General features: G+C 45.4%; 1 protein-coding gene across 5 annotated transcripts in view; it reads left to right on the top strand.

The window, feature by feature from the left end:
• JCAD (junctional cadherin 5 associated) overlaps positions 1 to 18,319 on the top strand; it is a 63,983-nt gene that overhangs the window by 31,814 nt on the left and 13,850 nt on the right. For 4 of the 5 annotated variants that reach the window (XM_010394948.3, XM_039548411.1, XM_039548409.1 and 1 more), the window contains one exon: positions 12,425 to 12,786. In XM_010394948.3, the coding sequence (XP_010393250.1) occupies positions 12,485 to 12,786 (302 nt within the window). In that variant the 5' untranslated portion in view covers positions 12,425 to 12,484. The remainder of the gene's footprint in view (positions 1 to 12,424; positions 12,787 to 18,319) is intronic. The other variant, XM_039548412.1, reaches the window with a different exon arrangement.

The raw sequence follows: 18,319 nt of genomic DNA, 5'->3' as shown, positions 1-18,319 counted from the left end.
CTCTGGCGGAGCGTTCTGCCGGCATTCCCCCGGAGCTCGCCCCGAGCCGAGGTCCCGGGGAAGTTGGTCGGTGCCACTCGCTGGAGCCGCTCCCCTTCATTCACCACCGGTCGCTGTGGTCCTCTGCGCCCGGGACCGGGGCTCCGGCTGCGACTCGGTACCGGCTCCTACCGACCCGAGAGGATGTGGCACCAGGGTCTGAAACGCCAAGTGCCGCCCCTCTTGGTATTTATCTGTACTCCCATAGTTAACACGGTAGTCAAATGGCTCTTTGGGTTTTTTTTTACTCTCTGGTGGTTGTTTTAAACCATGTCCTGTTGCAAAGGAGACAAAAACCCAGCTGTTCTGTCAGAAGGAGATCTGTGCTGTTATGTCATTTCATAATTGCCTCAGAATTGCAAATCATGGCCTTAGTCTGCCACTGGATCTGTGCCAAATGGCGCTTGCATCTATTAAGGATGGGTGGTTGTTTGGTTTTTTGTTTTGTTTTGTTTTTTTGTTTTTTTGTTTTTTTGTTGTTGTTAAGAGTTGAGAATAATGGCTTTTTATTGGCATGGACTCTACATGTTAAGTTTCTCCAGCCCATGTCTTTAAGTTAGATCTAACTATCTAACTGTTCTAAGTAGTCAGTCTGATTCACAGAGTCAAGACATTAAATCTTGGCTAGTGACAATGAGAATTGTGTCCTGCTGAAAAGTATTCAACTACACTTCTTTGCGTGAGCTGAAGCAGTTTCTCACTGTTACTTCAGAAGTTCCGATTCTGCCCAGAATGGCTGTTCCTTTTTGTGGGTAACAGACACATGGAAAATAGCAACCTTCCGGCTTCAAACTAAACAATATCAGATTAATGACAGAGAAGGGCTCTACAGATCAGAGATGCAGCCACTTGCAGAGCCTTAATTTGTGCCAGCACTTGGTTTGTAATCACAGAGGCTAGACCTGCCCTACCCTACTATGCTGTGCAGTTCTACCACTCACCATGGTACCACTTGGAGGAAAAAGTGTGGTCCTGCCAGCTATTCCCTTTTCCAAGGATGCTTAGGGCAGCAGGAGGAAGTTGAGGCAGACTGCTGCCTTGAGGTAGAGAAGCTGGGCATGGCTGTGTCCCTCAAGGCAGGGTCGTCTCTAAGCTGTGCCACCAGGGCACGTTAAATACCAACTAAAAGACCAATTTAGTCTGTCATTTCAAAGGCTGGGCCCTTCTGCATCCTCCCTTCCTATGCTGGTGTTCAGTATTTCTCCATGCTGCAACATGTATTTGCCAGCTTTTGGAAAAGACGGATCTTTCAGGGTCTGCCAGGCCGTGTGTATCAACTGGCATTTTACGGTACTATATCGTTCTTTAGGTGCATAACTTCACTGGCCTCTTATGACCTGAAAAGCACACAGAAAATAAACAAGGGCATATTGTTCAGTGGGAAGGATGCAGAAAGTTCTTCTGTATTAGCTGTTAGTTAGGGAAACATTACTTTTAAGTGTTTCTCCTGATTGTCGGAGGAGTGACATGGCACATGTGAGCTTGTTTTTTGCCAAGCATGCTCTGTTTGGAAGGTGAGGCATTTCTGAACTTCTTGATCACCTTGGAACTCGTTACAAATGCATAGCAAAGTCCTGCCCAAATCTTCTAATTAATTTGGCCAGAGGCCATCCTAATTAACCTTTAGGGAGTTCAGGGGTGGGAGAGCTTGGTATGAAACAATTGTTCTCTTGTAATTTGCTGTTCATAATGTGTTGACCAAGCCATGAGCTGCATCTCTAAAATCCTCTGGGTCTCTTGCTGAAGCCATTACAGCAGTTTGTTTTTAAACAGAGGTTTTTTCCTAATCCTCGAGTGGAAAGGGTTACCTTACTTTCTGCAACATTGTTATTGTGCTTTGTTGCAAGGGCCAGTGGACTTGGGCTTGCTGGGGAAACTTACTCACCAGTTCCATCTGTGAAGGAAGGGGTTGGTCAGCCTTTCAGCAGTCCTGATGTGATTGTTAAGGTCTCTATGTGAACTGATGACATCTTTTCACATCTACCTAGAAATAACCCTCGGTTCTTCTGGTATTGGCAGTGCCTGCAGGGAACAAAACGCCGCAGGAGCCTCTTTGCCCAAGTGTATTAGAGTTAGGATGTTAATGGAATTTGTCAGCCATAACTTGGACTGTCTCAAATGGTGAGGCAAGGGAAAAAATCTGAGATAGTCGAAAAAAGGAAAAAAAGTTAAAGGCTGGGTTCTGCTTTTTGAAAACACTGATGGCACCGTGCAAGTCACTAAGAGCGTGATGAAGGGGGAAAAATGAACATCTGTTTCTGAAATTTCAGGATGGTTCATCTTCCTCCTTGTGATGATGACTGATCACCTTGTTGCTCCAGGGACTTATCTGTGCTCAGGAACTGGGTCACCCTTCACCAGCCTGGGCTTACCTTACTGGTGGGCACCCCTGCCCAGCACACACAGTGCCTCAGCAACACAGCATTGCTTGTGTGTAGCCTTCTCAAGCATCTGTCTAGTTTTTTCTATGCTAATGCATAAAAATGCTACTTTGGCATTTATTTTCTGGTGGAGCGAGGGGTTGGGGGGGAAATCCTGCTGAGACTACGAGTCAGGGCACACAGATCCAAGAAAGAAAGATCAAAGGCATCTGTAATACAGGAAGAAGCAGAGGGTCAATCTGGAAGAGAGGGCATTTGATTATATGCGCAAGGGTAATAGAAAAGGGATAACACACAGGAGAGGACGGTGGTGTCCGAAAATGAGTAAACAAACAGATGTGTAAGACTATGCTGAGAATTTATTTACTCCAGAAGACACAATCCTTATCTCTTTGAAAGAAGAGAAGACCACACCAACCTTGGAATGCTTCTGCTCCCAGCTACATTTGTGAGCAGGAAAAAGTGTTTGTTTACAGATCACTCCTCCTTGAGTCCTGGCCTGATGGGCCAGCCCATCCTGCTGTGATTAGTAGGATGCTAATGTGTGTAATCCTTTTGATCACAGAGCCCAGGCTCTATAAGTCATGTCACTGTCACCTCAAAGAAGTTCAGCCATGTGATGGATCCCTTATTAAAAATTTTTGCTTTGGAAGATTTAATACAGTTATTATTGGGATCCTTTATTCCATTTTTTTTCTTTTGTCTTGTACAGATGGGGAGCTTTTCTATTAAAAAAAAATACAAACAATAGTACTTATTCATGAAGTCCTAATGTGGGAGTAGCTTATTAGTACTTTGCCCATAGGTACTTTAGGTGGGATGATTAGCCCATAATGTCTTCATTTTAAGATGTGACCAACAAATGTGATTCCCTGTGCTTTGTTCCACCAGAGTGGACTGCTCCATGCAAAACTATAAACAGCGTGGAAACATTCATCTGGTCCTGAAAAATATCCTCTTCTGCAGTTCCTCTTTGGGAGGGAAAGAGTTGAAGTTGACTAATTATGCTTTGTGTAATAAATGTACTATTTTGTTCTCCTGTTGTGACAGACAAAAGCTGTCATTTGAGGAAATACACCATATGCTGCCAATTGGTGTAAGGACTGGTTATATCTGGAGCACAGAGTATCAGTGAGTGCTCTTTAACAATTGCTCCTTCTCTGAAAAAAATCTGGACCAGTTTCATTGGACTAATGTGCTGGTATATCATCAGTGAAAGCAAGCTGTTGACATTTTGAAAACCAGCTAATACAAACAGTGGTATCTGTGCATGCTTGGACCTATCCTCTCTCCTTGTTACGCATTTACTTCTGTTTGGATGCTTATGAGCCTCAGCGTATCAGGGCTGGATTGGTCCATGGCAAATTAAAAAATCAAGCTTATTTCAGATACCAACTCCCATCCATGCAGAGTCAGACATGTTTTTCAGCAGAGTGAACCCAATACTCAAACACCCACATTACTTTAAAAAAAAAATCTCTCTCTCTCTACCATTTTTTCTTGATGAATGTAAGAAAGCAGAGTCTGAAACCTCCTAACAAACAGCAGCACCTGGAGAGCAAATAATGATCTCATTCAGATCTGCCCCAGGAGATGCTCTGCACTCTCTCTCTCTCATGCCATGGTGGGTTTGCAGATGCATCTGCAATGATGAGATACAAGACAGGAATAACTACCTTCTGAGAGTTAAATGAACTCTTTAAGACTTGCTCCTCTCATCCTCCCCGCTTCCTAATTTTATTTGAGACACATTGTATCATTAATTTCTTCTCTGGCACAGTTCCTCCAGGATTTCAGTGAGGTCTTTTTGCTCAAAGAATGCAAAGAGGATGTGAGCTGTAATTTTCACTGTCTGTGAATCTCTGTGTTAGAGAAAAAAATGTGAACTCTCCTGCCCACAGGTAATGTGAGTTAAACACAAAAATTCACATCTTTCTTTTTAATTTCTTTGAGGTGAATGGGAGGGACTGACCTGGGAAGACATGCGGAGCCAACATAAAGTTGGCTTATCTTCCAGCAATGACTTTGGCATGTCTTCCTGCCATGTAGTCTGCAGAGATGATTATGCATGTAGCACTAGCGGCTTTGAAGCCTTCAGTACAGCACTGGCTGTAACGGGAGCTTTGTTGAAGCTTTGCCTGCTGCGTATCTGTGATCTGATAAGAGTCCTTTGGTCAGGACCCCATTCCGGTGCCTCTGCTCAGCTCATCAGCTGCCTCTTCTCTGCTCAGGAGCCTTCAAACCACAGTGTGTGTTTGGTGTCTCAGCCTCCCTATCCTTCCCATCCCTGGAGAAGAGGCAAAGTTTCTTTTTCTACCCCTGTGCCAGACCTGCTCCCCCTTAGCATTCTCCTTACTCTTCCCTGCAATGCAGAGATGTCAGGAAAGGAGAGTGCATGGAGAGTTGTAGCAGGAGGGGCTGGGGATAGAGGGAAAAGCCACCTTGAGGTGAGGTGACTATTAGTAACACTGAGAGACTTGTATGTAAGAGTTTTGATTTTCTTGGAAATGTGTGGGGCATGCCAACAAAACAGTAACTTTTGTGGGAGGAAGGTAGAGGAAGAACATCAAAAAGTTCAGTTTCCATCCCAAATCTCTTGTTTCTGAGGCAGGATTGCTTAATCTGCACCATTTCTGATAGATTTTCATTTAATCTGTTCTTGAAAACCTGTATTGGTTCACAACCTGCCAGCATAAACAGTGGATAACTATCATTATGGTTAGACAATTCCTCCTAATCATCTAAATCACCCTTGCTGCCTCCTAAGTCAGTCCCTTTGGTTTTCCACATCTGCAGCGAGTAGATGAGATTATTGCTGCCTTTTAGCAGCCTGACATATTTTAAACTTGTTATCGTCTCTCATTCTCTCACCCTCATTCCCCCACACTTTTCTTCCAACGAAACAAGCCCACTTCTTGTACCCTCTTCTCTAGGGGTCACACTTGGTTAAATTTTTTTTCATTCCTGTGAACATCTTGATTGAGGTAAGGCCCAAACTGGATATAGGGCTGAGAGGAGAAAAGAGGATGATGTGTGATGCTCCTCTAGATATATTCCAAGATTATTCACCTGTGTGTACCGAGCCCTGCACTGCTCTTATCATGAAACCATAGAACTGTTAAGGTTGGAAAAGATCTCTAAGATCATTGAGTCAAATGATGTCTTTCCTCCTAGCCCCAGAGATTCTTTTGCTGTACCACTCTGTTTTGTACTTTTGCATTTCATCCTCCTTCTTCCACATATATTTTTACTCCTGCCTGTATTGAATCTCAGTCATTCGTTTCAGACTAAGTCTCTGATTTATTAAGATTTTATTCTAATTTTAATCCCTGAAAATGTTCACAGCATTCCCTAGAGATTTGTAATTGTAATCTTCCTCCTAATTTACAAGTCATTAATGGAAATACCGAATAGAGCAAGACCCCAGGCACAGCCCTTATGTGTCTTTTCAGGTTGACATTGGACTTACAACTGTTCCTTGAGTACAGATTTGATGCATTTGTATGCCTGCCCACAGTAAATTATACCTCAATTGTATTCACCTGGTTTGCATATAATGCTATCACATGCATTCATCAAAGCTTTCCTCATTCCAACGTGTGACTTCTACTGTTTTTTCCTCTCTAGTCACTATGCTCCCAGCTCCATCAAAGAAGAAAATTAAATAGATTAGGCTTAATTTGTTCTTGACAAGTCTGTATTTTCTGTTTCTCATGACTTTATCTTGTGGGAGTGGATGCAGCTGCAGTGCAAGGCAGCAAGCGGGGAGATGGAAACTCTTCTTGGATCACACACTTGCTCCCTCCTGCTCCACAATAAATCAACACTTGTTATAAGTATTTACAAGTGGATTGAATACTAATTTTTCTTATTTGATATCAAAGCATGGCTGTTTGGTCTATGATACCCCAGATCTGTCTCCTTCCCCCTTTTGTTTGAAGTTAGATAATATGTTTACCCTTCACTCATCCTTTGAGAATTTCTAGGAGGTATTTACTCACTGCTTGGAGGCAGCCCTGACTAGTTTCCTACTCTTTCCTTACTCCTAGCCTATGCTTAATTAAGTCCCGCCAAGTTGAATACATCCAGCTTGCGTTAATATTCTCCAATCTCTTTCTCCTGTGTTCTAGAGTATCTTTGCATTACATATCTAACATTTGATCACAGTGAACATTATTGTTGAAGGCTCTTCAAGCACATGAATTTTATCTTTCCCAATGGGGCGTGTGTCTGGAAGTCAGTGGATGTGGTGCTGGTTGTTTCCGTAGCAGAGGGCAGGGGCATGGCACTCTGCAGTGGCTGCATGCACATCAGCACTGCAGTCTGCTGGTTACACTCCCATCTGACTTTACTGTCCCCCCAAAAATGAAATTAGCAAGGTAAAAGCCTTGTTTAATGTGCGTTTGATAGGCTGTTTTATATGGACACATGCAAAGCCAGAGTGAGAAAACAGGAGCAATTAAAATGTCCAAAGACTTAGATGTTCTCCTGGGATGTAGCTTAGGGTTATATTTAGACAGAGCAAGTAGCACCATCTAGTATTAAAACAATCATAAGAACCTGTTTTCCATTGCTGTAGTCTGTCAGGCTTTTATCACTTGATCTGAGACTTTCAGGTTGTGTCTCTCTCTCAGGCTAAGTTTATTTTAATATTGTCAGCTAAACCAATTCAACCATTTCCAAGAAAAACTAGGGGGAAGGAGAGAAGGAATGTTGTTTTGCCCACATTAGAAAGGGGAAAGAAAATAAATCCTCCAGCTTTTTGATTGAGAACTGCGGTGCCATCATGTTCAGGAACAGGATCTATGGTGACAAGGCTTGGAGACATCTGTGCGTGTTCTTGGCAGACTCGTTTCTGTTTCGAGCTATTCCATTTCCTCAAGACTTTTCTGCCCCATCCATCAGCATGCCCCAGCCTCTGGTGCTGAGCAGCCCACCTGTGACCCAGCCCTGTGCTCATGCCCTAACTGCTCCAAGGGATGTGCCAGCAGAGCATGCCTGTGTAGCACCGGCCCAGGGCTGTGCTGCTCAGTGGGATCATCCCTGTAATGACAGCTCCTGCTTCTTCCAGGTATAGGTGAGATGGGGTCTCAAATCTGGGAGCAGAGAGCAGGCATGGAGGTGCTTCTGCTGGAAGTGTAGACAGGACAGTAGGTGTTCATCAGGAGGGGAAGGAAGAAATTGGAGTGACAGATGCAAACTGAGAACTGGCCAGCAGAAGCTGTGAGGGGTGCAGCAGGAAGGACGGGCTGACTGCCACAGTGGTGGGCTGTGTGGGAAGAGTGGCTGAACTGGTGGGACCAGGAGACAGGAGGGCAGGGAAGGGATGCTGGAGGAGAAGGGGAGGACGGCAAGAAGGATTGGTGAGTGCGGGACGGGGGAAATGAAGGCACTGGGGTACATGGTGGTGAGGAGTTAACAGGGGCAGGGGCATATGGGGCTTCCTGGACAAAAATGTTGGTGTTGGATTAGATGGGCAGAGGAATGGAGGAAAGCATAGTACACAAATTACTGCAACTAGTTTTTTTGGCTCATCCCATGTCTTCATTGTGTGGACAGCTATTTGCCACGCTTAGGTTGATGTACAGAGGCACCAGGTTCTTGCAGCAGTTGCTCTGAATGTACCTAGTTCATTTTAAAGCTAAGTCCTTCAGAAAATCAGGTTGTAAGCACTTCAGAATGGATGCCTAGAGTGGAGAGGGTTGTTTTCACTTTAGTCTGTCTGCATAAATACTTCTGTCTGGCACATGTCTGATATGAAATGGGAATAATGTCACCCAGACATGAGTGAAGATAAGCTAGTTTAATGTGTGACCCATCTAGATAATACGCTTTGTAATTCAGATGCCTGTTAGTAACTGTGTCTTCAGAACAGTGTTTGAATCGCTGCTGCAGAGACAACCCAGGAAGAACTAGCATCACCTAGCCTGCACACCAATCGAGGCAGAAGTCCTGCAGAATTCAGTAGCCTCAAGTCACGTAATTAGAGACTGCAGCAAATTGTGTGTCCATGCAGGGTGCCTTGATTTTGGCAATTCTTGATGTTGTGTGCTTCATTTTGCAGTATGAATCATTTTCCTTTGATGTTTTCTTTTCTTGAAAGTTGTTACAAAATCTTTTACATTATTATTATAAATAGTTCTAAATAAATCAGGTATAAATAGAGGTGGGCAGGGCAAATCACACCCAAGAAGGGCTTCAGGAGTTGTATTCAGCCAGTTAAAGAGTTGACACCTTCCCCTTTATTTCAAGTAGCAGAGGGCAGGAGAGCTATTACAGAGGGCAGCCAGGGCCAAATCCTCTATCACTTCTGGTCTCCCACCCAATATGTGCCTGCTGTGCTGGGACACTCTCTGGAACTTGGGCTAAAGGAAGGAGCCTGCCAAGGGGCTCCTGAGAGCACCATGAAGGGAGGATTCAATGCCATGCAAGTCATTTCAGAGCATAGAGGTAAGACTTGCTTCTGCCACTGCTGCAAGTGTTGGCATTCGTCATGACTGGTACTGGTCATCATACAGATGGTGGTGTATCCCCCCCCAAAATAACAAGGCTTGGGAACTCCTGCTAGGGAACTACAGACAAAAGCAGGTCATAAATAGAAAACTGTGTTTCCCCCACTGAGAATGAGTTCCAGAAGCAGCTCAGAGGAAACTAGCACCAAATTTCTTCATGGTGTTTATCAGGAGTGCTTCGGGCTTTTCTCAGGCCAGAGGTGAGATCTTTGCGTATGGACGGAGCACCCCAAGGTGAGGTGCTCTGACGACGTTTCCATCTGGTGATCCCATTGTGTCCCACCTGCTCAGCCTGTGGGTCTCCATTGTGTGTGTCTACATGGGGGCTGATGCTGATTTCCGCTGTTCACGCTTGTTTCTTTGCATCTGAGAGTGCTGTTGAGAAGTTTCCAGAGAAAAGCTTGGCCACCGTTTCCAATGTAATGCGGAGTTGTACTGGCGCTGGGGACAAGTCGGAAACGCTGGCAAGATAGCAGGCATCCTCAGGAAGCAAAGCCTATCAGAAAGCACTGATGTCATTGGCAAACAAAACAAATGAGGGCTGGAAAAACAAACTGTTTTGCAGCGTTGTTGATACTCCCTCGAATTAGAAGCTCTGCACAGCCTTTACTCTGAAGTCCAGTCTGACAGATTATTTACATGACAATGCTGCAGCAATGGTTTTGTTGGTCCTGCCAATCCAATTCCTTTGATTTTATTTTTTAGGTTTATTTATCTAAGGGAAGGCGGGGTGAGTGTCCTAGAACTCTAGCCAGATTCAGAAAGCTGGCCAGCATCCTTGCAGATGATGGGTGCTGACATGGTTGATATCCTGCAGGCTTTGATCAGGCAGGACCTCTGGCTTCCCTGTCCCTGATCAGGTCTGAGGCAGGAGATGCTACTTCCTCATGACTTCTGCACAGCCTTTCAAGGCTGTATCTTGACAATGTCCCAGCTAGTGGCCACGTGCCACCACTGCTACTGGCTCCTTGGAGCTTGTGCCATGAGCATGGAGCTCCCTTGGTTGTTCCCACTGCAGTGTTGTGATGGGCATAGTAATAGCATCCTTCTCCCAGATGGGCCTCCTCACCACACAGAACACCATGGGGTTTCCTCTTCTACACATGCTGAGTTTGCAGAGCAGGAGGAGACGGTCATACCAGTTTCTCATGGCACACTTCCACTTGTTGCTCCTCACCACTGGTGCCCAAAGAAGGATCAGAGTAAACCCCATGGGCTGGAGGTTTCTCACCCACTCACCTTTGCCTCTCTGATGGCTGCAGTGGGCAGCAGAGAGGGGGTTCAGCTCTGCTCCAAGCCAGCCCGATAATAGCAGGAAAAGCACATTTCTTCCTTGCACCTGTGAGCGCTTCGATGGGCTTTCTGCTGTGTATGGCAGTCACATTGGATCTTTCTCTTGTTAGAAGCTGAACAGCTCTAGCAGCCAGCTGTTCCCTTTGCTCTGCTCATACCTGGCTCCTTGCACAGTCCAGGCAGGGGGTGGATGGAGAATCAGCTTTTTAGGTCAGCATTCAAAATAACCCACAAAGCCTTCCCTTTGGTCCCACTCCTCCCTGCTTTCTGCCTGCTTGTACTTAACTGCTGGCTCACCTACTCAGAGCTCTTACTGGGAATTTGGAGTTCTGCTCTAGCAAGGGCTAATATCTGCAGCACAGAGCTTTATTTCTCTGTTTTTAAAGAGTATGTAGTGTTACATATGTGAAAAGAGAGGAGATTCATTAAGCTCTAGGGACAAACCGGTTTAGGTGTTCAGGAGGCTCTCAGGCTGGAAAGCCACTTCTGCAGTGTTCCAGGTTAAATTGTGGCTCTGCATAAAAATTGTGCCTGTTTTTCTACACTGTGATCTCTCCTCAGGCAAGTGCTGTGGCTGCTGTGGGCAGCACAGCACAGAGGCGGCTGGAGGGTCCCTGCATGCCCAGGAGCTGCAAACCAGGCTGGCCTAGAGCAGCTGGCCAGACCAGCTCCACAGCTGGCACAGCATCCAGGAGACAAGGTGGGACAGAAAACAGATGGGGTGCTGGATAGGCAAAAAGTGGCCATAACACACAGAGTGCTGCAGCACAGAAACTGGTTTATATAGTAAGCCAATCCACTTCTGTGTGTATGTAGGCTGAGGTTTAGTACTAATAAACGTGCAGCAGCCATCTCAGTAGTTGCTCTGTTTCAAGTAAATCCTTGTGAACGGTAGTGAACAGACTTCTCCCTTTCTTCATGGCCAAGAAGAGCATTAGAGACCAGTGTATAAAATGCACTTGCTTGTCATGATCTTTGCAGAGACAGTCTCCTTTTAAGCAGCTGCCGCTGCAGGGCTCGTGGTCCTCTGATGGACCTGCTACTACTAAGGACACGCAGTACTCACTAGACATGTTAAATGAACTCTTCATGCAGGGAAAATCATCTTGTGTTTTATATTTTACATAAATCTATTTCTGTGTATTTTACCTTTTTAATCCACCCTTTTAAAATTTCTTTCTTTTGGTAACACTGTTCAAACGGGGAGGAATGTATCAGGATAGGTCCATTGTTCTGTACAACCTTCAGAACAGAACATTACCTTCCACACATTTTAAAGCTCTGGAAGGACGGGTATTCTATAATTGCCGTAATAAGCTGTGAGAGTGGTATAGACAATAGAGGCTGTTTTCAGCCAACTAATTCAGTTTGCTGGATCTTCGCTCTAGTCAGTGCAGAACTGAGGGCTGTTACTGGGGAAGAAAAATCTTGACTGTCCTGTGTCTTGGAAATCCTTGAGACAGAGTACACATGGGCATCACGTGTTGTTTCCAGCCGTGTTACACAGTGGAAGTGTGCTGTAAAAACAGCATACTTGAAATCTTAGGTTTTGTGTTATTCTAGCTGAGGATTGCAGAAGGCCAATGCAGGGAGAAAAGAAAAGTAATCTGTAAAAAGGACTGTTAAAGTGGGGTATTGCATGATGTTACCTGGGTTTCTCATGTGGTTGCATAATTTTTGTTCTTATGCATATTTTGTCCTTGTTCATGTGAACATTTTTATTCATTGGAATTTGCAGAGCTGTAGGGAGAGGCTTATTGCTCTGTAATCCACCCCCTCATTCCGCAGCAACTTAAAACATAATACAGAGCACACCTCTCCATGGAGAAAAACAGTTTTCTAAGGAAATGCCTGCCCAAGTTGTGGGCTTACCTCCAGTGCAAAGTTTTTATTTTGAGATCGCATTAGTGAAATCTGAAAGCTGCAATCACCAGTGAATTCTTGAGTGAAAGGGACTGAGTCAACAGCAGCAGCACAACATCTGCTGCTTGGCTGAGTGCAGGGAGGTGTATTGTCTGGGGAAGGACAGCACATGAATCATCAGCATCTGTATGCACTTTGCTTCATCTATTTTATTAAAAGGGAGGAAAAACTGAGTCCAGGGGATGAGACTCTTAGCTTCAGTAGCCTACTGGCTGATCAAAGATATCTTTCTTTGTCTAAAGTGGTCTTCTGCTTGTTTTTGGTTTTGTTTTGTAGTGATGGGTCCAGCTGGAAAGAGCTTTCTGATGGCACAGCTGTGAGGGAAACCAGCACAACATGTTCAGTGTCGAAGACCTCCTGATTTCTCATGGATACAAATTGTCCAAAAATCCCCCTGTTTCATATGAGAACAGGTATGATGGATATCGGCATGAAATCACAGGGAACAGATCTGCTCAGAAAACAACACTGAACGGGACTGAAGCAGAATCCAGAGCTGGGGCGTACAGCAAAAAACCTCTGGTGAAAACCAGCTCGAGCAGCACTGAAAGCAGCCATGGGAGCCAAGGGAGGCAAGCAGGTCCTGGTTACCACCATGACCTTCAGGGTTTGTCCACTTTTCATACTTCAGAAGGGGGGTAAGTTTCAGCATCATGCCATGGCTTTGCTTTCTCTTTCTTTTGTTCTTGACGGAAAAACTAATCACGACTCTAACCCTTTACACCATCTTCTGTGATCCTTTCCTGCTCCCATCCTAGTAACCATTTCCATTCACTGGATGTCCACATCCAGTGACACATCCATTCACCTTCTGCTAGAGAAAGGCCTTTGAGAACAGTGGGATAATGGGAAGTGGCTGAGTGTGGGAAAATATGTTTTACTAATGTGGTCTGTATCAGAAAGGCCTTTCTGATGGACTTAGGAAAGCTTAATCCTAGCACGGGGGAAAAAAAGGGGGGGAAAAGGTCTTACTTTTCTTCGCTTTTAAAAAACTGCACCCAGCTTCTTCTGCCACATGCACATCCCAGATTTTGCAGTGGATTCAGCCACATGCAGCTCTTGGTGGGTATTCCTACATGCACTGAGGACTTGCTTGTTCTCCTAAGGCTGCGCTTGTGGAGTAAGCATGAGAAGGTGCCTGTGCACTTCTATTTTAAAACGGCTCCAAGCCAGTGGAAGCTCTTGTTGTCACTCCATAGAACGTGCTTGTACAACCATGGCTTGCTCAACTCCGAGTACGTGCACACCAGGGCTGGGGCCAGCTGGGCAGGAAGAGCTGTGTGTACACACCGACGCTCGGCCATTGTTCTGCAGCTATTTGAGTGCTGCAGATGAACAAAGGAAAGGGGCTTGAGCAGGACTGGAAGCCAGCCCAAGTATGACGATGGTTTACAAGGAAAAGCCCCTTCCTCCTGCCGAGTGGGCTTGAAACTGAAAGCAGGGCAAAACACCATTGCCTTGGGAGCTTGTCCTCTTACAAAGACCTTCAGTAACATGTGGCAAAGCCATGTGTCCTCTTACAGCTGGGCTTGTCTGCTCTTTCCCTTCACATCTCTTCCCCTTGCAAGTCTGTTTGCCTGGAGCAGGAATGGCTGCTGCTTGCCAGCTAGGATAATGGGCAGGAAGAGATGTGAACCCTCTAAAGCAGTCATAGGGCAGCAAGTCCTGGTGAAGGTCTCCAGGTGGAACCATCTATTCTAGAGAAGGAAGGACAGAACACTGATGTAAAGGTAATTGGGAGGATGCTTCCTAGTGTGTTTTGGATGAAGTAAACTGGACAGCAAAAAAAGTAAGGAAAGATACTGAAAAAGAATGAAAGGGAAAAAGGTTTTGAAGCAGAGGAAGAGAGCGTGCAGTGGTGCTGAGGAAGCTGGTGCTGAGTTTGCAATGTGGAGAAATACTGGTGTGAAGAAGATCTGGCTATGCAAGGCTGGAAGCTACCACAGCCGTGCTGCTCCTGCACCCTGTTAGTCAGAGCCTGTGTGGATGCACAGGGGTTTGGGAGGGCTGCTGCCTCCCTGCTTCCCACTCCTCTGGGTGCATCTGCAGGGGCTCACACATCTGCCCCACGTCTTGGATATGGCAGAGATATCTGTAATTGCTGGCCTTGGCTACATTAACAGTTTAAACATCTCTTTCTAAATGCAAGGGGTGGGACCTGCCAGTCTACAGCATAGTTAAATATTATATCCTGGTTTTGAAAAGTGGCTTTTCCACACAAAATAGGGAACACAACCCTGGAAATGGCTTTGTCACACTTTCATAAAAATAGAAATATTTTCTTGCTATTATTGTTACAACAAACTCTGATTCCCAGTGAGCTTACTGGGAGCCCTCACAAGGCACTAGCAGCTGGGAAAACCTTTGTATTATCCCTTCCTTGCCATGCCTGGCAGTGTGGAGTGCCTCCGGTGTGGAGCGTGACACAGCCGTGGCCCAGCTGGTCTAGGAAGGGAGGAGGGAGCTCTCTGAGCTGGATCTGGGGAAGCGGCAGCAGCAGCACTGCAGCACCTGCATGTCGGCTCCTGAGCCCCAGGTGACAGTCCCCCTCCAGATCCAAGGCTGCTGTGTGCATGTGAGCAGCTCTAAAACTGAAGGCAAGATACCTGTGATGGCCCGGTTTGGAGTGCCCGGGCCTGTGACAGGTGGGGGCCATGGTGAACTCCACCAGGCATTTTGATATCGCTGCCTGGTTTCTGGACTGCTGTGGGAAATCAGCTTCTGGCTCCCAGGCTGGGAAAGTACTGCACACTGCAGAGACCTGGGGACAATTTGGGCTCAAAGAAGAGACAACCACCAGCAAGATTCTCTCTGGGCATTGCAGGCTTCCTGCCACCATTCCCTGGTGCTGCTTTCCCAGTCAGCACAGAGCAGGAGAGGGCCCAAGCACGCCGTGTATGTCCTTCACAGATGGTGACACCTCCACAACAACTCAGAGCATGGCTCAGGCTCCTTGTCCAGGGAATTATCTACACCATACTGTTGTTTATACCACTGATGTAGAAGAGCTAATAACCTCCCATACATCATGGAAGTGAGTGATGTTGCCAGCCTCATGGCTGCCTTTGCAGGGCTTAGTGTGTTTTGTGATGGCAGGGGATGATGCTGTTGTCTCCGCTTATTAAGGTTGTTCTGCTAATCGAACCTTGCTGAGGAGAGTGGAGGCTTCATAGCCACTGCTTCTGCTGCTTGTGAGGGGAGAGTGATGCCCCAGTGGAATGGGGAAATGGTGTTTGGCTCTATCTTGTTGTTCTTCAGGCAAAGTGTGAAGGAGGGCTGTCCTGGCTGTCCTTGCTTAACTGAGCGTTTGGAGACCACACAGTAAAGGTCTGGAAGAGGAGACAAGTCAAAGAAAATAGGAAAGCTGATCCTATGGGTATAGATGAGACTTCTCTCTTCACAGGAGCACTTTGTCCTGATTCTGTTCTAAGCAGAGAGAAGAGGCACTTTGCTTAGTTGTTTGTGTGGGAGGAACTATGTTAGTAGCTAGCAAATTTAGCGATAAATAGATACCATCATTAATGAGATCACCTGCTGGAACAATTAGGAAAGTATACTGGTGTTTTCCAATGCTGGGTCTCAGAAGAGTGTATGTGAGGATAGGATCTCAAAATAGAACAGAAGCTGCCAGTGTCTAGAACAGCCCTCTGAAAATTTTTCCACCGTGCTGACTTTCTTAGCAGTGTTCTTTGTGGGGCACAAAGTCTACACCAGTGCCTGCAGCTCATGCAGGATGAGCTAGTGAGTGCCCAACACCTTCCGCTTGCATGCTGGCAGCCAGCAACAGGGACAGACACTCCCTACATAGCCCTGCAGTGGCCTCATTCTGCAGGGTTTGGACTTCGATGCTTGTGCCACACTTCTTCACTTTTGGCCCCATTATCTGCATTGTGAGGTCCTGCTGGTCCAGCATCACCCTAGGGGAAATGGGCAGCTTCAACCCACTGCTCTGAGCAAGACAGCTCAGTGAAATGCGGTCATGCAGCCAGTGCAGGGTGGACTGATGGCCTCATTTCTTGTAAAGGCCTAAAATTCACAGAAAGCTAGAAATGGTTTTGGGGGGGTTGAACAGTTTTAATTAAATTAACTATATAGAATCAATTCAAAGCACTTTATGAGAGCAAATGTGATACTCCTTAGAAGCAGGCCTGTTAGAAAAGAGTTCATAATGTTAAAATCCACCTCCTTTGTCCCTTGGGACCACTCTGCCCCTGGAATTTAAATCTCCACAGTTGGTCCCATGGGACTGCTCCATCCATGGCACCTCTCCCAGCTGTCAGGCACTTGCAAGCTGCTGTGTCTGTGTGTGCATTTCTTTGTGCGTCAGTACCAGCACATCATGGAGAGGTACGGAATTGTGTAGTGGCACAGTCAGAGATGAGCTGTTGCACAGAGGGCTGTGAAGTCTTCTCTTTGGTGATGTGTCATGGACACAAAGACTGCACCATGACTGGTACTCAACATTCGGAGATCTAGCATTGCTGAGGCGGTAGTGAAGCATTTTAGACTTGGAATGGCTCTTGGAAGCTTCGCCTTCCACCACTTCATTGACTGCAAGACCCAGAAGTGCCACATGTCCTGGAAGGAGGCACTCTGCTGTAGCTGTGGCCACAAGCAGTGTGGTTGTGCTGTGCTGCCCCACTGCTGCCTGCCTGCCATGCCTGCATGCAGGTGTGCCAGAGCTGCTCTCCATCACTGAGAGCAGAGGAGACTTCAGGATGGAGCTGTACTGGAGGGTCCTTGGAGCATCCTCTTGCCACTGCACAGTGCACTGTCATCTTCTTCAGAGGTTTACAGGGTCCCTGATAGAGGCTGGCTGTGTAACCACTTCTAGTGGCTTAGCCAGGACCTAGAGAGACTGATACTGTCTGTCCTATGAGTAGATCTTAGGAAGGACCAGGTTTAAAATGCTCTAAATGCCTGCTTTTAAATGTCTTTTTTACACTCATGTTGCAATGATGACATAGTACAGCTTACATGGTGGATTGTATCATGTTCTGAAATTCATTACTGGACCCTAGTTATTAATCTTTAAAAATAAATTTAGTATTTTAAACAGCTTTTAATAAGTGGAAAAGCAACCTTTCTGTTGATAAGAATTTGGGTTTACTTTGTGGGGTTTTTTTTAATGGTGAATTAAGCTTTGCAACATCACTGGAAATTTAAAAATCAGGATTTTTAGGTACTTTTCTAAGAGATGCTACCACTTAAGCAGGAATAATTTCAAAGAAGTCTGATGGCCTGTGCTGAGCAAGATGTCAAACTAAATAATTGTAATGGTCTCTTCTGATCTTGGAATCTACGACTGTACTTCCTGCAATTTCTGTAGACCCTTTTACAATGATGGATAACATCAATCAGAAAGAGCAGCCTGTCCATTCCCTCCTCACTCTTGCTGGACCCTGTTTCTCACCTCATTTAGTAAACACAGATACAAATGGTGCCGCAGCAGTAGGGGGATGAGATGAAAAGGTAAAAGACAGCATTTGTTCAGCTGTATGTTTCCACATGGAAATGTTGGTTGTTACTACGATCACATTCTGATATAGGAGATGTCCTGTTATAGCTCACTGATTAATGGAGACGTCTGTTCCTTCTTGGGGTTCAGCAGTCGAACTGTATTTCGTGCTTCGGAGGCAGAACATTCTGTTCAAAAGTTCAATCTTAATCCAATTGAACTAATATGAACAAGATGCTTCTTATCCCAGTTTGGTTTTAAACTTTTAGACTCATAGGATGAAGTTAATATACATAAAAGAAAATTGCTGTGGATCTGGACGGCTTAATTTTCATTCTGAATTTTGAGTTGTATTATGTCTTCACAAACTCCTATTTAAATAGATCATTGTTTTCAGTAAAAAAGAGCCAGATGACACTGTTTATATACCTTGGGGTGGAGGGAAGAGAACGAAATTCTTGGGTTCTATCTACATACTTGTCCTATTTCTGTCAATTTTGATTTTTCTTTCCAGTCTTATGCTGGTGGCAGCCACATAGTGTAAAGGCAGTTATATTGTGGGATACCTTAGGTACAAGAATAGCAGAATGCAATTCAAGTAGAAAATTAATTATTTATATAGAAGGGTACCAATTTTGTTCTGCAGGAATGTATAAAACAGTTTACACTCTGTTCAGAACATAGGATCTATTCTGTTCACGTAAATCTGTATT

This window comes from Corvus cornix, chromosome 2, assembly GCF_000738735.6.
Source record: "Corvus cornix cornix isolate S_Up_H32 chromosome 2, ASM73873v5, whole genome shotgun sequence".
Classification (NCBI taxonomy): Eukaryota; Metazoa; Chordata; class Aves; order Passeriformes; family Corvidae; genus Corvus; species Corvus cornix.
This window is presented reverse-complemented; position numbering and strand designations above follow the sequence as displayed.